Raw genomic sequence first — 25,398 nt, forward strand, 5'->3', positions numbered from 1 at the left:
GCTCTCGGGCGCCGCGCCGGAGCTGCGCTAGGGGGAGTGTTCAGTGCACTTGCCGCGCGCGGCGGCGACAGCAGCAGCACCGGCAGCTCGCTCCCTCGCATCCCGGGTCGGCGCCAGCCAGAAGCCAGCCGGGCTCTTCGGAGGGAGGAGCAGGAGCGATGCCGCGGCGCCCGGGCGCGTGAAGCGGGGCTGGCGCTTGCGGCAGGCGGCGGCGGCGGGGCGCGTCTGCCAGGGGCTCTTCTCGGCCACCATGCCCGGAGCGGCGGGGGCGTCGGGGGCGGGGGCGGCTCCAGGGGTCGCCTCGTCGGGCGGGGTCTCGGCGTCCGGGGCTCTGCTGCCGCCCCAGGAGGCGGCCAAGCTGTACCACACCAACTACGTGCGGAACTCGCGCGCCATCGGGGTGCTGTGGGCCATCTTCACCATCTGCTTCGCCATCGTCAACGTGGTGTGCTTCTTCCAGCCCTACTGGATCGGCGACGGCGTGGAGACGCCCCAGGCGGGCTACTTCGGGCTCTTCCACTTCTGCACCGGCAGCGGCTTCTCCCGGGAACTCACGTGCCAGGGCAGCTTCACGGACTTCTCCAGCCTGCCCTCGGGAGCCTTCAAAGCCGCCTCCTTCTTCATCGGGCTCTCCATGGTGCTCGTCATCGCCTGCATCGTCAGCTTCATCCTCTTCTTCTTCTGCAACACGGCCACCGTCTACAAGATCTGCGCCTGGATGCAGTTGAGCTCCGGTGAGTCAGGGGTTAAGGGCGCACCGGGCCGAGGGGGGGGGGGAGGAGAGGAAACTCGCGCGTCCCAGCCCCGTCCGTGGGGCAGTTAGGTAACCTGCACGCGATCGCCTCACGCCCCCCCCCCAAACCTACCCCACCTCTGGTCCTCGAAATGTGCATTTCCTGAGGAAGGCAGGACCCCCCCTGCTCATCCCGAGCCTTGGAATTATGATGTCCCCAGTCCTGCCGGGCTGGCACCACTGTCACCCCCCCCCCAACCAGACGGGCGGGATATAAGCAGGCATCTCCCATGCACCCCAAGAGGCAAGGCAGCATCTAGAGATGCAAGGTGCCAACCTGTGTGCATGGAAAGCTCTTCATTTTGGGGGTGACAAAAGTGTTAGGTAGCCTTTTTGCTCTGGTGGTGGGGAGAAAGCCGTATTCCAAGGGGAGCGATGGCTTTTGCGGGTTGAATTCCCCTGCAGGGCTGGATAGTTAGTAGAAATAAACTTAGGTGCGCTTAAAAGATGCGGAGGGATAACCTGGGGCAAAACGTTGCCCGCAAAGGGGTTGGGTGTGTTGCATTCAAAGCAATGTGTCGGAAAACGTTGTCACCCAGGAAAGAACTCTTGCATAAATTAGGGATGCTTGCTTGAGGTTTGAAACCGTCCCTAAGAGAGACAATGTGGACTGACAGGTTACATATATGCCTCTCTTTCTGGGGGAATTTGTACTGCACTAGGGTCTTGCATGTGGGGAAAAGACACAGGACCACTGCTGTGCACCTTTCCAAAGGGCTGAGTGGATGAGACCTTGCAAGAGCCACGTTTTAGCTCACAGTGACAAATCTGTCCTCTGGCAGAGGCTGGTACTTAAGGAAAGGTCACAAGGAAATGGTAATGAGAACCTTGGGGAATGCTTGAAAGAAATCCCACCAGACAGGCAAAGTTGCTCTCTTCTTGAGGTGCTTCTGGTATAGCTTTCCGCGGCACTTGCTGTGACAAATGAATGCTGATTTGCAACATGGGTGAGGTCTTGTTATTCATGTCTGGTTGAGGGACATCTGCTACTGTTGGGAGTCTCTCTTGCAAGGTTTGGTTTCTCTGTATGATAGTACAATGAGAGAAAGCCTCTGTAGTTTTTCCCCCAAGAGCCACGCAGCCCAATCCTAAAGATGTTTTATTTGTTAAACAAGTCACAATGCTGCATAGCACCAGGTAAGTGTGCATAGGATTGCAGTCTACATCTCTAGCTTCCAAGTGAGCTGTTAAGTGACTCTTTGGAAAGCAAAGAGGTGGCAGACTCTTTGGAAAGCAAAGAGCCCATGACATCAGTAGATTCCTTACGGTCTCCAGCCTTTCTTTATGTCTGTATCGTATATATTTGCATCCTGCAAGGAAGGAAAAATACATTGTTCCCGCCTTCCTTGTGTTATCCTTCCAACAACCCTTTGAGGTAGGTTACGGGATGACCGGTCCGAGGTCACCCATTGAGGCTTCTGACCAGTTGAGAATCTGAGCCTGCAACCAAGTCCAGCAACTCAACTGCTACGTCACACTGACTCTTGTTCAACCTTTCTGACCAAGGCTTAGCTTTGGAGTGACAAAAACAGCTGTGTAGCTAATGTGACAAAAGAGGACAAGGGAAACGCAGTGGCGTAGCGTGGGGGTGCAGGGGGCCCTGGCCGCACCGGGCGCAACATCTGGGGGTTAGGGTTAGGGGGTGCAAATCCACGGGTTAGGGGGCGCAAATTACTTGCCTTGCCCCGGGTACTGACAACCCACGCTACGCCACTGGGGAAACGCAGATATGATGCACCACTTCAGCCTCTAACACATAAAGCAAAATGCTTGGAGTACCAAGACAAACCCTCTAACAGGGTATCCATTTATACCTGACAAGGAAGGGTCTGGGTCTAGTTATTGAGGATCTCGTCAGTATGAATCAGTTTGTGGCCAGGTCAGGCATGGCCAGTGTTTTATATATTTCTTACACTTATACTCTGCCTTTCCATTTTAAAAATGCCCACAGTGGCTAACAACATTCAAACATGTTCCGGGGGAAGGACCTGATTGGTTAACATTGTGGTGTAGATGTGTAACCTGGGGTATAAATCTGCCCTTGGAAAGCACCTAAGAGGTTTGGGATTTATTTAAAAAAGAAAGGTATGGTGCAATGCATATGTAACTTGGTTATGTTCAAGTGCCAGTTATTTGAACCTCAAGAGGGGAGACAAATAAGCAAATGACAGAGATTTTTACGGAGGTATTTTGCCAGAAAGTGAAAGGAGGAATGGAGGTCCCAGGGCAAGGCAGGCAATGATTTTTTATTTCATTTTAAATCAAATAAAAAAGGGTGATTAATTTATGTTCAGGGGTGGGGAGGTGGGATATAGTTATGTGAAAGCCAAGCAGGAATTCTTCTTGGGATTCTTCCAGAGAGAACTGAAGGTGCATGTTCTTGCTGTAGGTGCTTGGAATCAGAGGGCTATGCCTCCAAACAATATGCTCTTGAGTTACCTATTGGAAGTTTCACCCAGGTGCTATATTTAGCCACGTAGTAGAGATTTCTACAGAGATGTGTGCTCTGTTGTTCAGAAATTAATTTGAATGGTGGTTACTGCCAGAGATTGTAATTTTGCATGGACTTCTGGTATATTTTCTAGGCACTATTGCTCTCCTGACCTTTCTCATTCAAGTGTGATCCCATTCAAAACGTCAGATTTAGTTCATTACATATTGGATTGCAATTAAATTATAGGATTAAAAAAGCACGTGCCTATTATGTACCTAGGTGAATCTGTATATTTAGTTCTGTTTGTATTTCTTTTGTGAGCTTCCCAGAAAATTTATGTTGTGGGGTGGCTATGTAAACTTAGATATTACATTATAAGTATATTTTTATTTTGCGTTTGTAAAATGCTTCCAATTATGTTTCACTGTTCACTTTTTGGGAAGATCTTTGCATTTCCTTAATTTGTAACCTGGACAATGATTTCATGTTTTCGTTTTTGGGTGTTTTTTTTAAGTCCTTAGTGGAATTGAGTGAGCATGTATATTTGTTGTGTGTGGCATGTAATAGCAATGTGGCATTTGTAGTGCCGAAACATATGAATGATTACTACACATTAATGTTCCTTGCATTTGCAAGTTTCCCAGGATACAGGTATCTTGATATTACCATTAGTGTTTACTGCAAATTGATCCTTAAAGCAGGAGACACCCTCCTTTATTCCTCAATGTCATGCAGTGGGTTTGATGAAAAAACGAATGGATTTCAATAAAGTGGTCCGGTTTGCGGAAGAATTTTCTGGATTTGCAGACGTATTAGATTTAACTTAAATTCCACTTCTGATCAATGCCCACTGGGTCGTTAGTACTATTGTATACTTTTTGAATACTAAATATATAAGGTGATTTGTGCCTCACTTGTGTGAATCACATTTGATAAATGACTGCATATTCATCAGGACTGTTTTTTCAGATTAAAGTAATACAAATGGTTCTGCAAGTCACTCCCTGCATATAAAACATGATGCGAATAAATAAATACGAATTGCTACATTCGAGACGTATGTCCGTGAAAGGCTTTACTGAAGCCATTCTCAGGTGGTCACAGTATCATTAGATGTTAATAGTTTGTTTCCACATAATGCTTATAATCTGCCAGTGAACTCAAGAGCACTGTTGTGAATTAACATTGCAAGCTGACGGTTAAATTTCCCAAATTAATTTTACTAAAACAGCGTGTCTTCCTCTTTATTGCATATTGTCTGGTGCTGATTACTTTTCACATAGCAGAAATGGATTTGGTGTAAAAGGGCACAGTTGTTCTGTACATATAATTAATATACATAGGAAGCCAACTTTACTTTACTGTTAACTTTTTGACTGTACAAATGAGCAATGCTGTTTTTTAAATAAAGTTGGTAATATTTATAAACTTTCTGTTTGAATTTGCACCAAAGTCCTCTGTATACATACGGTAGTTTGTATGCACTTTCCCCCCAACAAGGTTGAAGTTTCCAGAGCTGCAGAATAGACATGTCTGTGGAGACAGACTGAAATTAAATGCTTTAAAAATAAAAACACCACTGCACTGCTTCACTTTTTTTTAAAAGGGTACATATTATTGTGGTCTTACTGGTTTACCTGTCAAGAATTCAGGGAACAGCCTACTGTGGAGCAGCTTCACTTTAGTTGCAAGTTAATTAAACCCACTCCTTGAATAAGCACAGTATATCCCATAAACTACTGCTATCCTGTCAGTGTTTGGTAAAGAGATGTGGGATGGAGGAAAGAGGAATTAATGGCTTTGAAATTGTTAAGGAAACAATGTTTTCAGTTCCTTATAATTAACGCTAATAATTTTTCCTGCAGGCTGTTCAGCTTTTTTCAAAATATGGTTCACTCAATGCCCTTGCAGTTTATATAGGTCCTTTCTCTACATGCTGTACACCCAAGATAACTATAAAATGGCCTACTGATGATAACTAATGCCTTTTGAATAATATATGTCGTGAAAATTAATTTGCAAACTCATTTTTTAAAGAGTAATGGGGAACTGTATGCTTTGCTTCTACAGAAGTCCTTCAGTTTTTCCTAAGGAATTGCCCTTTCACTGGAAAGGAGTAATATTATTTGGTCATTGTGGCTTTGCTGAAACAGACTCATGGGCCAAATGGGAAGGCCTAGGGGGCCTGTTTAGGCTCTTGGGCACGATGTTCCCCACCATGGACCCTAGACTATGTTTCTTAGATTTCTACTCAGATGAAGCAGCTAAATCCTTGGCTATTACGCTCCCAGAGAAAATTAAAGCAATGTATAATCTCGAAGAAGGTTTCTAATACAGCTTTCTAAGGTGTTAATTCAAGACTGCTAGATTAAATCCCAGAGAGGGAAATTATGGATTCTGTCTCTTGGCAAAACACAGGTTTGTCATCTTTATTGCTGACTCCATTCCTTCTACCCAGGAAAACTAATTACAGCTTGGCTTTGTTTTAATGTATTGGATTGCTGGGGAAAATTCAAGTGTACAGTTGGCAAAGAGTGATGACAGAAATTTAAGTGAAATGTTGCCACAGTAAAGTTTCTGAAGCAGGTGGTTATTTTCATGGGGAAAATCAGTGCTTAAACTGAAATGGAAATGACATGATGTCTCTTTTTGGAAAACCTGTTGGCCAGTTTTGGATGGTGTCCTCCTCTCTTGTTTTGGCATCCTTTTGATAAAGCAAGTTATGCTCAATGGTCCTGTTTTTTCTAGGCTTTTAAAACAGTGGCTTCATGCCTGGACTCCTCTGGTCAGCTAAATTGAGTCACAGAAGATTGCTTTTTTGGCAAACAACAGCTTCTCCCTTTTCAGAAATAAGATGATGGTGCTTTTCTAGGAACTGAGCGCAATTCAAAGTGTTGGTGCTGACCTTTAAAGCCCAAACGGCCTCGGTCCAGTATACCTGAAGGAGCGTCTCCACCTCCATCGTTCTACCCGGACACTGAGGTCCAGCACCAAGGGCCTTCTGGCGGTTCCCTCACTGCGAGAAGCCAAGTTACAGGGAACCAGGCAGAGGGCCTTCTCGGTAGTGGCTCCCACCCTGTGGAACACCCTCCCACCAGATGTCAAAGAGAACAACTACTACCAGACTTTTAGAAGACATCTGAAGGCAGCCCTGTTTAGGGAAGCTTTTAATGTTTGATGTATTATAGTGTTTTAATATTCTTTTGGAAGCCGCCCTGAGTGGCTGGGGAAACCCAGCCAGATGGGCGGGGTATAAATAATAAATTATTATTATTATTATTATTATTATTATTATTATTTAGCAAACTAGTCCTGTTGTAAAGCCATGGCCTGCATAACTGCAGCCGACAATGACTACCTAACGGGCCACTTGACAGCAAGACATGGGTAATGATGGGACAAGTATTTTGTCTTCTCTTGACAGTACTGGTGTAGTCCAAGGGTAGACAACATAGTGCCCTCCCGGCGTTGATGGGCTACAGCTCCCACAAGCCCCAACCAGCATGGTCAGTGGTTAGAGATAATGGGAGGTGAAGCCCGACAGCACCATGTTGGCTACCCCTGGTGTAGTTGTAGCTGACCAAGACTGGTTCTGGCAGCAAGAGGGAGACAGCAGGAAAAGTAGGAAGGTACAGCCATGAAAGTTTGTTCGCTTCCCCCTTCCTTCAGCATTTGGCTAAGCATAAGTGCTTAGCTAAAGCTGGAAAGCCCTTCATTTGTCAGGATAGATTAAGCCCACGGGACACTAATTACTGCCTTAACACACTTTAAAGTGGACAGGGTAAGCCAAACTGAGAACTTAAGGGTCTCAGGGGTTTTTTGGTTGCTTGTTCATAAACGACACAAAGTCTTGCATAGTTACCACGTCTCTCTGCAAGGTTTGCCTTTCTCTTTCCAAGCAGCATAATTACTCCGGTGTTAGGCTGCTATGGAAACTGTTTTGCAAATAATGGAGTTAAAGAGGCAGTTGTAATCATCTTGACTTGTTGAGGTGCGATTTGCTAATGGCTCTTTTAAGTTTTCATCTGCAAATACAGACAGTGGAGAAGGTCTAGGTTTGAGTGTACAGCTGTTGGTTAGGAGGAAGGAAAGCAGTGGCAGGCAGCCAGGTGAGTGGCCATTTACACTTACCTTTACTCTCTGCTACTTTCCCCCACTGGCTCCCCCCCCCTGCCGCAGAGGCTGTTGGAACCATTCATCCTGTTGAGGAGAAGCAGAAGAACTATCTGCTCTCAAGTCTCTCAGTCTCTCTCTCTCTCTCTCTCTCTCTCTCTCTCTGTGTGTGTGTGTGTGTGTGTGTGTGTTAACCAATATTTATGTCTTGGCTATCATTAATCGCCACATAATTGTCTCTGTTGACAGAGTGTTGGCAATAGATGATTAGTCCACCATCTATCCTCCTGGAAGTCTGATGTGTTGCCAGGGCTCTTTTTAAATCTGAGCTTTCTTCTACAGTGGTGCCTCGCAAGACGAAAATAATCCGTTCCGCGAGTCTCTTCGTCTAGCGGTTTTTTCGTCTTGCGAAGCAACCCGCTTAGCGGATTAGCGCTGTTAGCGGTTTAGCAGATTAGCGGCTATTAAAGGCTTAGTGGCTTAGCAGCTAAAAGGCTATTAGCGGCTTAGCGGCTTAGAAAAAGGGGGGAGCGGGGAAAAATCGGAACACTCGCAAGACGTTTTCGTCTTGCGAAGCAAGCCCATAGGGAAATTCGTCTTGCGAAGCAGCTCAAAAATGGAAAACCCTTTCGTCTAGCGGGTTTTCCGTCTTGCGAGGCATTCGTCTTGCGGGGCACCACTGTATGGCAAGGTCCTTCTGTTCTAGGTGTCCTATGATGCCTCCACGATGAGACTTATTTGACACAAGCAGATTTCTGCTAGGCCCAAGAAGGATGAGGCCCCATCCTGTGAGCTCAGCATCCAGCTGCCTTGAAGCCACATTTGAGAAGGTGTTTTGACATTTGGGAGGTAGTCAAACATGGAAGTAAGAAATAGTGCCTGTGCTTTCTTTCTTTTCTTCCTCCCTTCCTCCATTTTCCTTTGATGGTGTGTCCTTTTCAGATTATAAGCTTGAGGGCAGGAACTGCAGCTAGTGCAGAATGCAGCAACATGGCTTGTGGCTCTGCCTTTCAACAACACCCAGCGCTGGTGCTGCTGAAAAAACTGCCCTAGCCTCACAATGGCCCATCCCTTCATGCCCCCAGCCTCCTTGAAAAGGAGAATACAGAGACAGTAGCCTAAAAACCCCCAAAGAATGTGAGAAGTAATTGCTGCATGTGTTGTGCTGCCGTGCCTCATGTTTGGAAATGGGGCTGGCACAGATCTACCCCCTTAGCTGTACTGCAAGCCACGCATTACCGGCAGGGCCATGAAGAGATGAAGGGCATAGGTGCCAGCCCTGTAACTATGCCCAGCCTTTATGCAGCCACAAGGATGAAACCTGGAGAGGATTAGCCACAGACCAGGCTCACCGTACCCTGGCATAGGTAAACATTGTAGTGCCCAAACCTTAATACTCCCTGGCCTTAACGGAAGACCAGTATTGCACTCCCTCTTTTAAGAGAGCCAGTTACTCCCACAATGTAGTTTTGTTGTTTGTCAACAAAGATAAACAACTTAGGATCAGGGTATCAGAGGGATCCCCTTATTCTTTGCAGCAAAGGATGGAATGAGAGAATTTGTACACAGGAGGGGAAGAGGGTTTGATGGGGAGTGTCAGAGCATAAGGAGGGAAGCTCAGACTGGGGAAAAGGTGGGATATAAATATCATCAACACCACCACCACCACCACCATCATCATCATAGTGTCCTCAAGCCATAATTATTTGATCAAGAATGCCATGTCAGTCCTGAACCTGTGTGGCATGTCTCTAGAGTCAGGTGTGTGTAGGCCCCTCTTCCAGCCTATGTCTTGGTTCACCTGCTGAACAAATTCTCTACCATGCCAGATCAGTGTTACATCAGATATATGAGCCACTGAAAATGGTTTGAAATTGCTAATGGTAACTAACAACTCTTATTTTAACCAGTAATGTAAATGCCTCAATTGCTCAATTACCTCTTATGTTACACTGATGTCTCCCTGACAAGAATAAATCTAGAGGGGCAGCAAACAAAGCCTGCCAGGAAGAATCCCTTGAATCCATTGATATTCCACAACAAGAATTTCATTAATACTTTTATTTGCTTTCAGATGCTAGATTTTTTATTATTTGCTCTTGATAGATGAATTATTCACTTATTTATAAATAAGCGTAGTAGATTAATGGTTTTTGCATATAGATTGGGAACAGTCACTGTACATTAATGTGGATGTGTGGTTAATCTAGAACACATGTTTGCCACCTGGTGTGGAGGCCGCTGCTTGACCTTTCTCCCTTGGAATCCAACAGGGATATTCATGATTGTGATCATATTGCTATCATTACCTCACATGGGCTCTTATGGTTTTTCTGGTCTGGTGTAGCAGCCATAACATTCTCTTCCCATTTAGGAAGTGCATTCTGGGTTTCTCCACTCCATCTCAAGCATGAATTAGATACTCTCTTTCGTGGTTTGTTTTAACCACAGCACAGAATTACTTCTATATTGGTGCCAGCTACGATTGATTGATTGATTGATTGATTGTTTAATTTCTACACTGTTTACTATACAGGCAACTCCTGATTTAGACGCATTTAAATGACATACAGTTGTGCTCCGAATCTGGAAGTAGTTCCAAAATGTTATGGGGGTGCAGAATGGGCTTATGCATACTCGGCTGCTATGGGCCAGGAGGTCCGGAACGGAACCCCCATGCAAAATGAGGACTGACTGTATTCAAAATATCTCTCAGTGTTGTTCAGCAAACAGAAGCAGCAACACATAACTTAGAATCATTGTTGGAAGGGACCCAATGGTCATCTAGTCCAACCCTCTGCAATGAAGGAATCTCAGCTAAAGCATCCATGGCAGATGGCCATCCAAACTCTGCTTAAAAACCTCCAAGGAAGGCGAGTCCACCACCTCTCATGGAAGTCTGTTCTACTGCCGAATAGCTCTTACTGTCAGAAGGTTTTTTCCGAACGTTTAGTCAGAATCTCCTTTCTTGTAACTTGAAGCCATGGATTCGAGTCCTACCCTCCAGAGCAGGAGAAAACAAGCATGCTCCGTCCTCCATGTGACAGCCCTTAATATATTTGGAGATGGCTATCACATTCATCCAGTGCTTTACCAACTGCACTGGCTCCCGGTGGAGTACAGGGTCAGGTTTAAGGTGCTGGTTTTGACATTTAAAGCCCTATGCAGCCTAGGACCCACATACCTACGGGACCACCTCTCCTGGTATGCCCCACAGAGGACCTTAAGGTCCACAAATGACAACATTTTGGAGGTCCCAAGTCTTAAGGTGGTTAGATTGGTCTCAACTAGGGCCAGGGCCTTTTCAGTACTGGCCCCAACTTGGTAGAACACTCTGTCACAAGAGACCAGGGCCCTGCGGGACTTGACATCTTTCTGCAGGGCCTGCAAGACAGAGCTGTTCCTCCTGGTCTTTGGTTTGGACTCGGTCTGACCCTTATGTTTCCCTCCCCTTATGGTTTTGATCTATGGGCTACTTTTAAAATGAGGCTGCATTTTAAATTACATTTTAACCTGTATTTTAAATTGGTTTCCCCCCCTATTATGTTTTTACTGTACTTTTACTGGTGTTAAAATAAAAAAATTCCTTCCAGTAGCACCTTAAAGACCAACTAAGTTAGTTCTTGGTATGAGCTTTCGTGTGCATGCACACTTCTTCAGATACACTGAAACAGAAGTTGCCAGATCCTTCTATATAGTGAGAAGGTGGGGAGGGGTATTACTCAGAAGGGTGGTGGGAATGGGAGATTGGCAGATAGCTGAGATGAGCCTGTTGACGACTCTTAACGACTGCAATAGGTCTTACAAGAAAAGGCAAGGGGTGTTAGCCTCCATGAGCCCGGCTCTGGCCAGGGAGGGCGGGGTATAAATAAAATTTATTATTATTATCAGTCTCCTCTTTTCCAGGCTAATCATACCCAGCTCCTTCAAGCGTTCCTTGCAAGACTTGGTTTCCAGACCCTTGATTATCTTGGTTACTTTCCTCTGCACACGTTCCTGTTTGTCAACATCCTTCTTAAATTGTGGTGCCCAGAACTGGACACAGTATTCCAGGTGTGGTCTGGAGGAAACAGCAGGAACAACAAAACAGTTGCATCTAAAAATGTTATATTAATACAAAGTTACTAATATACAAATCAATATGAATTCATTTTCCTTCTGGCACACCCTCTCCCTCTCCCTCTGGGTTTCCACCTGGGGTCCAAACAAACAGTCAGCTCACCCACAAAAGTCTCACAACCAGAAAAGTTCTAGAAACTGCAGACATCACCTTAGTCTCTCACACTAGACTTGCTTTTTATGGGAAGGTCCAGGGTGAATGGTACTTCCTGAGGCTGCCCACAGCTGTGTCCCATTTAGCTGCTCTCTTCACACCCAGTTCCAGGTACAGCAGGTATGTCAATTTTCCCAGGGGGTCCAAAGGATGGGGAAAGGGCCCTCTCCACCACTCTCAGTTCTTTCTTCCCCCTCTGTCCTGTCCTCCTCCACAGGTGTTGGGCTGCAGCTGCCCTGCCTCGCTTTGGCCTTGGGGGGCAACTCCTGCAGCAACCTTGCCCTATAACCAGGGCTTGGAAACCCATCTCAAATTTTGGATTCCCCATTTTTAAGTCCTTGCTGGTTGGCATTAACCAGGCCAATGCTAAATGGGGTGAAATCAAACTACCGAAAGAACAGGGGAAATGGAATGGAGAAGAAATATACAAGCCACTGAAACACCCTATTTCCTAACCTCTTAGTTAAGTACTACCTAGATGTGGTTGGGGACGCGGGTGGCGCTGTGGGTAAAATCTCAGCACCTAGGACTTGCCGATTGTCAGGTCGGCGGTTCGAATCCCCGCAGCGGGGTGCGCTCCCGTTGCTCAGTCCCAGCGCCTGCCAACCTAGCAGTTCGAAAGCACCCCCGGGTGCAAGTAGATAAGTAGGGACCGCTTACTGGCTTACTGGCGGGAAGGTAAACGGTGTTTCCGTGTGCTGCGCTGGCTCGCCAGATGTAGCTTGTCACGCTGGCCATGTGACCTGGAAGTGTCTGCGGACAGCGCTGGCCCCCGGCCTCTTAAGCAAGATGGGAGCGCAACCCCAGAGTCGGACATGACTGGCCCATACGGGCAGGGGTACCTTTACCTTAGATGTGGTTGTGGTGGTGTGTTTGCTGCTGGCTGTAGTGTGAAACATCTGTAAGCATTGTTACCAGCCTTTGCCCCCTCTCAACGGGTTCTCTGCCATTAATAGTGGTGTGATAAATTCAATAAGTACAGCTTTTCCCAGCGTTGAGTTAACCGTTATGGGGAAAACTGCTGTTGCCTTTTTCTTTTTAAAGCTTTTAACAGTGCAGATCCTTTATCAAGGAAACCCATAATTCTAACAACTGCTAGAGCAACACACCTGACTTTGAAAGTGATTTCGGTGGCACATATTACAGTGGCAACCTCATCATTTTTAAATAGGCTTAACATAAAATAGTAGTACTGATGTGCATTATACATCTCTCTTTTGTTCCTTATAAACTGAACTTCCTATTCTTTGCATAAATGCATGAATTATTGTTACTGTAATATACCAACATATCCGTCTTTTATGGTGGCATTGTAAAGCTGCTGTTATGCAACCCATTCTGCCCAGCCTGTTAACAATAGATGCGATGTTCATTTGGTATATAATATTTGGGACTATGTAGTCAAATTGGGATATAACTATGCACAGTATGCTGGGAAAGAATAGATGCTTCAGTCGTGTGTGCTGCAATAAAATGCAGAGTCAGTAAAATAACTTGAATAGTTTGTTGCCAGTACACCCACATTTTTACATGCTGTGGAGAGCCCAGCAGGGTACTAAAAAAAATAAAATAAATAAATTCTTAGCAGTAACTGTTCTCTGCAGAAAATTGTAGAGGGAGCGTGAATTCTAAAACTGACTATAATATTATTTCAGACATCGTCTTCCATTATAATTCAATCACTAGACTAATATAGCTTCAGTTCCAGGAACAATCACAGAGTGGGAACCAATTGTACAGTGTCTGATGTAAAGCTACCAAGAATTAAGTATAGTTTTATATGTAAGTTTCAGTCATGTTATGTATCTGCACTGTCACCTGAAGGCTGCAATTCTGATCATTCTTCCTTGGAGGGAAGCGTTGCTGAAATAAAAAGTGCTGGCTTCTAAGTAAATGGAGCTATGTTTGAAGTGGAGGGCTGTTCTGTCAGTCACAGGCTTTGCGATGAATTCCCATTTTAAGCTTGGGTACTGAGTGGGGGGAAGGTAAAAGAGAAAAGAATTAACTAGGAGTGTTCATGCCAGTTCAGATTCCAGAGAAGAGTTAGTTGGTGGTGGAGATGGTGGCCCTTGTGGAGGTTGATTGGGCAAAGGAGTGGATTAGCTAGCTCCATTGGTGTGAATAACGTAGGTCAGTAGTCTACAAACTTACCCATGGCACTTCTTTGAACCCCATCTGCTGGAACATGGAGCCCAATTCTGATTGCTTTTACCACATTTGACAAGTATTTCTCCACAACTTGCATTCCTTCTTTCTCCCACCCGGCTCTCTCTGGGGGGAAACAGCAATGGCAGCGCTTTCTTTTGGCTTATGATCCATCACTTGCAAACTGATGCTACAGAGTGTGTTGTTGTTGAGGTTGTTGAGTGCTGATTATAGGTAGATATTTTGCTGGGTTTTCCATATGATGTTTAGTTCACATTTTTATGCTGTTATTGGCTTTAGGTAGTGGAATCCAGTTCTAACTTTCATTGTAGGATGATAAAAAACAAACTTTGCATTACTATAGTAATGCTGACTTTCTTCTTCTTTGGCGATCACTCGTAGCCAAGTAAGATTGTCTTCCATGAACACGGTCTAAACAGTGAGTCCGTAAGTGACTGTGGAGGCCAATTCTGGTTCCACATGTCCTTGACTTTGTATTCCTTGTTTGTCTCCCTCATTGCACTTTTAAATTTTCCTGCGTACCACAGAAACTGTCATTTTCAGTACCCTATTATATTTATACAGGGCAACACTGATCATTAGAGCAGTGTTTCCCAACCGGTGTTCCGCGGCACACGAGTGTGCCGTGAGACGTTGCCTCGTGTGCCGCGAGATGCCTGGAGGGAGGCGGGCGAGTCGGGCGGCGAGAGGCAGGGCGGCGGCGGCGAGGAGAGGCCGCGCCTCCTGCTGCTGCCTGGCGCTCCTCCTCGCAGCCGGCAGCGCTGCCTGGGCGCCTCCGCGCGACTCTGCCTCGCTGGGTTTGGTCTCCCAGCAGAGACGGGTCACACGCGCACCTCCCTCCCTCCCTCAGCCTGCGCGGAGGGAGAGCCAGAGAGAGGCATCGCTCCTGCGCGGCGGGAGAGGGAGCAGCCGGAGCGATGCCCCAAACGAAGGCATGGGACCGGAGGGGAAATCCTCTCCGAGGAGGATTGAGCGCAGCTGAGAGAAGCCTTTCGAGGAGCTGCCGTGTCCCCTGGAAACCCCCTTCCCAGCTCTGCCTGCCTGCCTGCCCAAAGCTTGGAGGTTCCCCGGCAAGGGGGAGGGAAAAAACTTTCACTTTTGTGCGTCCCTCCCGGCGTGACGCTGCGCGCTGACGTCACGGGGCGGGGCTTTAATGGTGGTGTGCCGCGAGATTTTTTTTCAGTAAACAGGTGTGCCGTTGCCCAAAAACGTTTGGGAAACACTGCATTAGAGCATTTTGTGTTGGACGAATCCATGAAAGTTAAACCTATAGTAGTGGCTAAGAATTGAATTGGCTAGAGATAGTAGCTTTGTTCTGCAGTGGGTCACAGCTTATGGTTGCCAGAAGTGTAGTATGAATAACAGGAGCTACTTGGGGCAGATCAGAACAGAGAATCAGGAGGAGAGAGAGTTAAGTACCCTTCCTGGCAGCATTTGATGCTTTTGAGCCAGGCTTTATTCTTTACTCATCAAACTATCCTTATAGAAATAATAAGGCAAACCTACTCCTTGCTGTAGCTGTAGGGTAGGCAGGCAGGGAAGTGAGAAGTGCTGCTAAAAGGGCTGAGTAAAGGAGAAACAGAGACGCGGGTGGCGCTGTGGGTTAAACCACAGAGCCTAGGACTTGCTGATCAGAAGGTTGGCAGTTCGAATCCCCGCAACGGGGTGAGCTCCCGTTGCTCGGTCCCTGCTCCTGCCAACCTAGCAGTTCGAAAGCACGTCAAAGTGCAAGTAGAGCAATAGGTACCGCTCCGACGGGAAGGTAAACAGCGTTTCCGTGCGCTGCTCTGGTTCGCCAGAAGCGGCTTAGTCATGCTGGCCACATGACCCGGAAGCTGTACACCGGCTCCCCTGGCCAATAAAGCGAGATGAGCGCCGCAACCCCAGAGTCAGTCACGACTGGACCTAATGGTCAGGGGTCCCTTTACCTTTAAAGGAGAAACAGACTGTAGTTTAGTGTTTGCCTATCTGATGCCCTCCAATTGTAGCCCTCGAGCTACAATTCCCAGCCTGCTGGCTGGGGCTGCTGGGAATTGTAGTCCAAAACATCTGAAGGGCATTAATAATAATAATAATAATAATAATAATAATTATAATTATAATTATAATAATAAAATTTTATTTATACTCCGCCCTCCCCTGTCAAGACCATGCTCAGGGCGGCTAACACCAAATATAAATACAGTAAAAACATTAAACAAACAAACAATTGATTGAAATATAAATTAGAATAGAGTTTAAAATGCAGCTTAAAATGCAGCCTCGTTTTAGTGGTAGCCTATAGATCAAAGCCATAAGGGGAGAAAATGTCCACGCTGGTCCTACATGGGCCAGCAAAAAGAGCCGAGGGGAAATTTATATACAAAATCCCATCTAAGGGGTTCCATAAATAAATAAATAAACGAGAAAGGGGAGGGTTAGACTGAGTCCAACCTAAGGGCCAGGCAGAACAGCTCCGTCTTCTAGACCCTGTGGAAAGATGTCAAATCCCGCAGGGCCCTGGTCTCCTGTGGTAGTGTGTTCCACCAGGCAGGGGCCAGAGATGAAAAAGCCCTGCTCGGGTGACCCTTAAGACTGGGTGTAGGGTCGATGGGAGACTTTAACTTTCCACAGCACACTTTGTTAGATTTCTCATTGATCCAAGAACAAAAACCATCTGTGTTTTCTCCAATACTAGAATTTGATTGAGGCTGGTTCCCTGGCACAGGGCGTGGGACTTGCCTCCCAGAGCAGAAGAAAGGTGGTGCTGCAAAGCGTCAAATTGGGTGCTTAGTCTTCCAGTCTAATTTGCATTTTTAGTTTTATAGACATGGGGTTGTATCCAGCAAGAGTCATCCTCTGAGTAGACCCATTAAAGCTGATGGATACAACTAATTGAGGTCCATTAGTTTCAGTGGGTCTATGCTGAGTAGAATTCAGCTGGCTGCAATCCATACATCAAGGGTAGCTAGCATGGTGCAGCTGGACTGCCACTCCCAACATGGCATCCCTGGCCATGCCAGCTTGGGCTGATGGGAGCTGTAGTCCAGCAATTTCTAGAGAGCGCCATGTTGGCCATCTCTGCCATAGAGCATGGAAGGGAAGAGGAATCATATACAGGCAACTTGATTTGTTTTCATCCTTTAGTTTTTACTCCCAATAGACTTTCTGAACGTAAGTCTGCATATATTGCTGTACCAACTCTTCTGAAGAGCAGCGGTCATGTTGCTTTATTTCGAAGTAATCAGTGGCATAGATAAACCTTCTGTAATTACAGCGAGCGGAATTCAGAAACGAAAACGAAACATATTTCATCCTTGTTCAACATTATGTGCAGCCATCTGCAGTATGACAAGTAATGGCACAGATATATCACTACATTGGATTGTTATTCGAGACAACATATTCTGTATGGTTTTTGACTCTGCATTAATGAGGGAATCGGTTCTGTTTTGACATCTGTCATGTTTCAGTCATGGCATTGCCGCTAATCTAGGAGTGAAATTGTACTCACTCTTGAAGGCCCTTTCTTATTTGCGTGGAGTGCGCGTTGCGTCATAATACGAGATCAACCCCACCAGTCTATAAAAGGGGCACAGAAAATTTTAAGGCTAAGAACAAAATGAAAAAAGTGGTGTTTAGAAACTTGGGCATGGAGGACAGAGTCCCCAGCATGACAGGTGCAAGAGGCATTAAGTCCTAAATGGCAAAAGCCGAAGGCCACATCTCTCTCATTTAGCTGGCCATGAGGGAAGTGTGATTAGGGTTTTAATTCCTGTTGTGCCAGGGCTGCAGCTTATCCTGCGATGTGCCACAAGCCTCATTTACATTCAGTGCTCCTGAGCAACAGTACACGTTGCCCTTCTCTGCCCTGTGTTTGAATTGCTCTGATGTCGATTTCTGCACCATTCGTGGTGGGGCCTTTGGGGCAGTGTATGTAGCTGAAGCCTGGACAGTGTTCTTGGGGCCCATTCAAAGAGAGGGTGCGTTTCTTCCTTTGGAGACATCCGTAAGTTCACCTGCTTTCCCTCAATTATCCAAGGTGATCTACGGAGGACCAGGCTGGGGAAAGGTCACGTACAGTAGTTCAAGCTCTGTAGGAAAATGTGAAGAAGTGTTGTTGTTTTTAAATGTCCCTGTTCTCTATTCCCTCTGGATACAGAGATACAACGTGATATTCTAGGCATGTGGAACCTCAGGGGCCAAATGCAGCCGTCTCTATCTCCATGTGAGCATCTCCAGGATTTTTTGGGTGGTGGGGTTTGCAAAATAAAACTGAAAGGGTGTGCAGGCTGTATAGGAATAACGGTGCCTATACATTTTGTGCCATATCTCAGTTTCTACAAATGCTAGAAATGCACTCTCTCTCTATTTTTTAAATGAAAGCTGGAGATTATGGTTCAACTGTCCCCTCCCCACTCCATGGACACCCTTGGAACTCTTACTAGGTGACACTTCTCACCAGGCCTGCTCCGTGCCCTGCTCAGGTGTGTTTGTCTGGCTGGAGTCAGTGTTAGAAACTCAGATATATAAGCTAGGTGCCAAGTGGCTCCTTAAAGCAAGGTTACAGTTGCCAAAACGGAATGTCTAGTTGCCATTTTGGGGACAAGATGGCTCTAAAGTCTTGTTTTTCAAACGATGGACTGACTGTGATTGATTCTCAGTCTATTCCAGCCACTTTTCCTTAGTGGCGACTGCTCCTGCTCAGGCTGCACAGAAAAAGCAGTTTGGTTCCTGAAATCCATCCTGATTGTTCAGATAAAAGAGAACGGATAGAATTCTACAGGGTGGGGTGCTAGTGTGGAAACAGTACTGATTCAATGATCCCCAGGCATGCACCTCCGGATGGTGGAGATGTCAGACGCCCTCCTGGCGCCCAGGTATCGTCTCTTGGTCACAAGTGGTCGATAGCCAGGTGCAAAATGTGCCTGGCTTATTTCGAACACTGGCTGGATTGTGCCCTGGATGCAGATGTAGGTATGTGCATAGAAACACATGAAGAGTGTGTGGCCTGCTGTCGAAGGGTAAGAGTCATATCCATTGATGCACCCATTTCTGCCTATGGCATGTGGCCCCTGGACAGTTCCACATGAGAGAATGCGGCCCCTGGACGGAAAGAAGCTCCATACCTCTGTTGTATGATTTTAGGAAGTGCAGTGGTACCTCGGGTTAAGAACTTAATTCGTTCCGGAGGTCCGTTCTTAACCTGAAACTGTTCTTAACCTGGGGTACCACTTTAGCTAATGGGGCCTTGTGCCGCCGCCGCACGATTTCTGTTCTCATCCTGAAGCAAAGTTCTTTACCTGAGGTACTATTTCTGGGTTAGCGAAGTCTGTAACCTGAAGCCTCTGTAAACTGAAGTGTCTGTAACCCGAGATACCACTGTAAAGGGACAAATTCTCACTTTAAAATTCCCACCACCCTTCCTAGCCACTAGGTTTGCCGTTCTCTCGCTGGCAGGACACCTGTGCCTTTAACAGCTGCCCGGTGACTGGAAATTCAACAGGTGCCTCTTCCCCATTGTGGTGATGCAGGGATGTGCAAAATGTGAGGCTTGTTTATCTTTTGCCTGACATGCAAGCCGTTAAAGCCAAGAGCTCTGCCAGAAAGGAAACCTGGCATCCCTGCTGAATCCTTGATAAGACCTGCGTCTCCCACAGATGTTGGATGGAAGTCTTGGCAATAGAGGAAGGTGGGATCATGCTCTTTCAGCTGTTGTAATTAAAACCAGCTTAATAGGCAAGGTCACAGTCCTGAACACAGCAAGGTGGCAGAGAGAGGTGGAAGTGCAAGCTGGTTGCAGAAAAGCAAAAAACCTCTCCCCTCCCTGGCTGTTGCTTCCCTTGCATAGTAAATTGGTGGTTTGTAATAGCTGTCCATAGATGGATTGATTTATGATCACCCATAATTGATATATCTGCATATACTTCACAGTGCCTTCCATTCTTCCCCCTTATCAGGCACACACACAATAAATTTCCTAGGAGTAATGGGACGTATGCTAGTCAGGTTCCCATCCGAAAACCTATGTCCCCACTGTGGAAGGACGTGTGGATCCAGAACTGGCCTCCAGAGTCACTTACGGACACACCATTAAGACCATGTTCATGGAAGACAATCTTACTCAGCTACAAATGATTGCCAAAGAAGAAATCATGTCTCTGCTCATTCCCAAACCATTTACATCAACGGGACGTAGGCAAATAGTGCTGCATCTATCCAGCAGAGGGAGCATAGACTTTAGCTCATTGTATTGGCCTCAGAGGATTAGGGAACACACCCTCTGGGAAGGAGCTGATAGAAAGGATGTTTGTTGGATAATTTAGGCAGGGGCAAAACTCTACTTTATTTCACCTAGGTCAAAGGTGCAGTTTGGCACCTCACCCAAGCATTTGCATACAGTGGTGCCTCGCAAGACGAAAAGAATCCGTTCTGTGATTCTCTTCGTCCAGCGGTTTTTTCGTCTTGCGAAGCAAGCCCATTGACAGATTAGCGGATTAGCGCTATTAGCGCTATTAGCAGCTTTTAGCGGCTTATCTGCTGATTGGATCAGCTGATAAGCAGCTTAGCGGCTTAGAAAAAGGGGGGGAGGAGGGAAAAAAACCCAGCAGGAACTTGCAAGACATTTTCGTCTTGTGAAGCAAGCCCATAGGAGATTCGTTTTGCGAAGCACCCCCAAAATGGAAAACTCTTTCATCTAGCGAGTTTTCCGTCTTGCGAGGCATTCATCTTGCGGGGCACCACTGTACACACCCAGAGAGACTGGGAGCCTCAATGGCAGCCCTCGGGAGTTTCCACCTGGGACAAAAACCTGGCTAGTCCCCCCATAGCTAAAGCTCTGATCAAGGGTAACTGTATCTATGTGTTTTGGAGTATTACACCCCAGACTTTTAACATCATGCCTTGCGATGTAAGAAACTGAGTCATAGAGTTGGTTGAAGGCCACTGAATCCAATCTTTCTGCTCCTTGCGGGAGATCAAGATCTAGGGCAACCTCAGCAGGTGGTATCCAGTCTCTGCTTCAACTTCTTTTATCTTTCTTGGGGTCCACTACTACAAGATGCCTAGCAGGGAAGATACGATTTGCAAACACCATACAATAAGACAGAGACAGACAGTGCAGTCTGGTGTTTGCTCCGTCAAACTGGCAGGCCATCTCAAATTCTGAATGATGCTATTTACTACCATTTACCTCTAATTGTGTATCTTATGGGTATCCTTAATACTCTCGCAGACAATCTTATGGCACATTGAAATATCATAAGGGAACTGATAGCAAGCTGCAGCTTAAGTGACAAGCTTCGGCTGCTCCCATATGGCAGAAGAAAATTAATCTCCTTGTATGTTTCAGGTTTTCAGTTTCCATTAAACTGGGACTCTGGAGAGTAGGGAGGCAGAGTGATCCTCCCAATGCGTTTCCTAGTAAAGCTGAATATTAAGACCGAGAGAATCTGGTGCGTTCTGGGCACAGGACGGCTTGGAATAAAAATGTTGCTGCAAGCAAGTCTTGGGATAAGAACTGTGTTTGCTGTCATGTACGACTGATCCTTTGTTCGCTCTTAATATGCAAGCCATTAGTTTGCCCAGATCTTAATTTAGCCAGGCGGGGCAAGGCTTCCAAGCTGCTGGAGCCAGTCGTTGGCTCCACCACCCATCCTCCAATAACACACTGCTTAATTTAACACCGTTATGCACTCAGTCTCTGTGTTGATTTAGGCTTGCCTTACTCGGTTGCACCCAGCCTGCAGGTATTTGGTGGCGGGGGGGGGGTGAGGAGCCCAGAGAAGAAGCAAGTAACCATTGGTGTCATTGGCAAGCTGCTGCTCCATCTTCTGTGTGGACTAAGAATAGATATGGATAATTGTGGCAGGGCAGGTGGCTATAGGTGATGTGCACAGGTTTTGCAGATTTTTATAATACTTCAAAAACCCGAAGAAGCCTCTTTTGAGAAGAGCTGACATTGTAGAATCAATGCAGGAATCTCAACATACAGTCCCCCCCATTCAATTTGCAACCAAACTGGACCCTGCTCAGCTTTGCAAACGTGCCAGCAGTTTTATTGCTGCACCTTCATCCCTCACCCACTTTAAAACCAACTCCTGAGTTTGTGGGAAGCAATTTCTGGGTAAAATACAGTGCACACCAATGTGCAAAGCTTGATCTTGCTTCTCTTTGCTGCAGTTTGCTTTGTTTTGTGACTTGCTTCCCAGTGTCTTACTTGCACTAATACAGGCACAGTGGAATGACAAACTCTGTCCAATGTTGCTGCTGCAAGATACAGTGAAGGGCAGTATAAGGTGGGTTGGCATCAGGCAGTTGGGGTCATCCTGGGCGCTCTTAGAAGAGACCTGTGGAGGCTTAGACCCCATTTTCATCCCCTTCCTTGCCTGGAAAAAGCCGCAGTCAGGTGGCATTTTGCATTATATTGGGATGCCTCTTTTCAACAAAGGAACAGCTGCAACAAAGGAACTAAGACTACTGATGCCCCAAGAACTGGGGCCTGAGTCACCTTCAAGGGCCTGGCAAACTGCTTGTGTGCTCAGAGCAGCTATACAGAATTCATATGCTTGCACATCAAAATGCACTTTGAGGAGGGAGGCTGTGATTTTGTATTTCCTTGCCAAGATGTTAGGGTGCAAAGCTGTTTAGGGTGCAAGCTCATAATGAGTCTTTCGATCTGAGAGTTTTTGAGCTGGGGTGTAGTCCGTGCACCACCAGTCAGCTCAGTCCAGAGGAGGAACAGCTGCAAAGGGCAGTTAGGGAAGCCACATTAGACCAGATTGTGTGTTATGCCGCAGGCCTACAAAAACTTCCAGGGGAGGCTTACTCTCTGGTCTGAACAATTAAAAGACCTGTCCCTGGGTGTGGCAGTGAGGTGAAGACCTGACTTAGCCCTTTGAAAAATGGCATTTGTGTTCATATCAGGGGGGCAAATCCTTTATGTTGCTCTGTGCTCTCTAAGCTTAGCTGCAAAGCAGTCGAACTTTTAAAATCATATAATTTCAGCAAAGCTACAAGTCTTAATCCCTCCCTAATCATAAATATCCTCTCTGCTTTTCTCAAAAGTGAAAATGAGATTTTCTTTATATAAAAAAATAATTTCTGAAGAGTGGTTCTTCCATCCTTATTCTGTTTTTGGCAGTTGGAAGAATGAGGATGGAAGAGTGGGGGTGCCATTACAAGCTGTCAACATTGTAGTAAACATCAAACAAAAATAATAGTTCCTTATCTAGATAGAGTATTGAGATGACCATTAGGTCCAGTCGTGACCTACTCTGGGGTTGCGGCGCTCATCTCGCTTTATGGGCCAAGGGAGCCGGCGTACAGCTTCCAGGTCATGTGGCCAGCATGACTAAGCCGCTTCTGGAGAACCAGAGCAGCGCACGGAAACGCCGTTTACCTTCCCGCTGGAGCGGTACCTATTTATCTACTTGCACTTTGACGTGCTTTTGAACTGCTAGATTGGCAGGAGCAGGGACCGAGCAACGGGAGCTCACCCCGTCATAGGGATTCAAACCGCCGACCATCTGATCAGCAAGTCCTAGGCTCTGTGGTTTAACCCACAGCGCCACCCGCGTCCCAGAGATAACAGGATCCAAATACCTGTTGAAACCCTTTCATACATAGAGTAAATAGCATTTGTCTCTAGTGGATCCTGGTTAGACAGTAGACTTTACCTGTTCTAATCACACACAGAGAGATTATTGTAGGTTAGAAAATAGTAAAGTTGTTTATTGTAGGAAACCTATAACTTGGATAGAAAAAATCTAGTTCTAGTTTAATTAAGTAGCTTGGAGAAGAACAAGACTGCCACACTTGCTCCTTCATTCTGTCAGAGGATAGCTGAAGATAGTCCTCTCATCTTGAGGTCCAAGGGAGAAGTGTGACGTGGAGGAAGAAGTTTAAATAGGATGCAACCGAAGAGCAGTGCTTTTTCTTGGGGGGACGCAGGGGTACACATACCCCTAAACATTTTGTGAATCTTTGTACTTTTGTCCATTTACTGTATTTACAGCGGTGCCTCGCAAGACGAAAAGAATCCGTTCTGTGATTCTCTTCGTCTAGCGGTTTTTTCGTCTTGCGAAGCAAGCCCATTGACGGATTAGCGCTATTAGCGCTATTAGCGGCTTTTAGCTTTTAGCTTTTTGGCTTTTTGGCTTATAGCGGCTTATCTGCTGATCCGATCAGCTGATAAGTGGCTTAGCGGCTTAGAAAAAGGGGGGAGGGAAAAAAACCAGCAGGAACTCGCAAGACATTGTCGTCTTGCGAAGCAAGCCCATAGGAAATTCATTTTGCGAAGCACCTCCAAAACGGAAAACTCTTTCGTCTAGTGAGTTTTCCGTCTTGCGAGGCATTCGTCTTGCGGGGCACCACTGTATTTTTCCTGATTTGAACTATAAAATGGTGATTTTCTTAAGTCAAAATGAGAGTACCCGTAAACATTTTTTTAAGAAAAAAAATCACTGCCTAAGAGTATTAGTCTAAGCAACCAGGAGATAGAGAAATAACAGGTTGGGTTAAAGGCACAGGAATAGTCTAGGAATGTGGATGTCCCTCACTCCATCATCCTCAGCCCATGCAAACCCCCCTTCTGCAAGCTGAGGTGCACCCAAACTATCAATATATATGTCTGGTCTACACATCACACTGAGGCGTGACTTAGAGGGAATGTACAGGCTCCCGGAGCAGAGATTGCAGCTACTTCTTCTCCCTCGTTATGGCTCTGCCAAGACATTGTTGTGGTTAGTCTCAGATGCCGTTTAGCTCTTTTGGACAAACCACAATACCACAGGACAAGCTTTGGCTGCAGGTTGTGGTTAGCATGGAGCTAAGCACCAGCCTGGTTTTGCATGAGATGCCAAGTCATGGCTCAATGCAGCAGCCGCAGGTCTAGGGTGGAGCAGAGTGGCTTTGCTCTTCTCTTCCTTCAGAGCCTGCACATTTGCACCAAGCCATGGTTAGTGTGGTATATAAGCAAGATCACAGAAACCAAATGTAGACCTCCACATTATCATTCAGAAACACCTCATTTTTAAGCTTATGTGGGAAAACTGAGAAAATATCATTGAATACAATTGAGGAATAGCAGGAAACATTGATATTCAATTACACTTCATCACAACATTGAAACTTTTATCAATATATTATCGTTGTGGTCATATGCACTCTTCAGAGTTAGCCCCCATTGAACCCAGAAGACTTGCTTCATAAGAAACTTGCATAGGAACAGGCTGCAAGGGTCATAGTAACTATAGCGGAAGCCCTTTATTTTGTTTAGACCATTCCCTCCCAGCACAGAATGCACCACTGAAAACAAAATTGCAACTCAAATTTCTTTAATGAGAATTGATATCTGAAAGATCCATAGGTTCCGATTCTGGACTTTGACTCTGGCCTCCACTGACTCCAGGCAATTGAAAGTTTACATGAGCTGAAACAAGCTTCTCTGCTCTTTTCACTTGTTTGCATCTCAATTTGAGCGTGCCTGTTTTGAAACATTCATTATGCAAGTTTTCTCTTGCTGCAGGAGCTGGAGGAATCCCAGGCAAGTGAAACACATGAAAAGTCAAACTCTGTGTTGTACAAAAATCCCTCCATGTTGCAGGATGAACATATGGCATTTGGCAGACTCCCAGACTG

General features: G+C 46.0%; 1 protein-coding gene across 1 annotated transcript in view; it reads left to right on the plus strand.

Annotated features, from left to right (window-relative positions):
* Positions 1–250: 250 nt before the first annotated feature.
* The window catches only part of LHFPL3 (LHFPL tetraspan subfamily member 3), a gene marked incomplete at its 5' end in the record, with an annotated part of 244,742 nt that continues 219,594 nt past the window's right edge, over positions 251–25,398 (plus strand). Inside the window, one exon of the mRNA XM_082241064.1 lies at positions 251–734. Coding sequence (XP_082097190.1) covers positions 251–734 — 484 coding nt within the window. The remainder of the gene's footprint in view (positions 735–25,398) is intronic.

Source organism: Podarcis vaucheri (genome assembly GCF_965113315.1).
Source record: "Podarcis vaucheri genome assembly, chromosome: 10".
NCBI lineage: Eukaryota > Metazoa > Chordata > Lepidosauria > Squamata > Lacertidae > Podarcis > Podarcis vaucheri.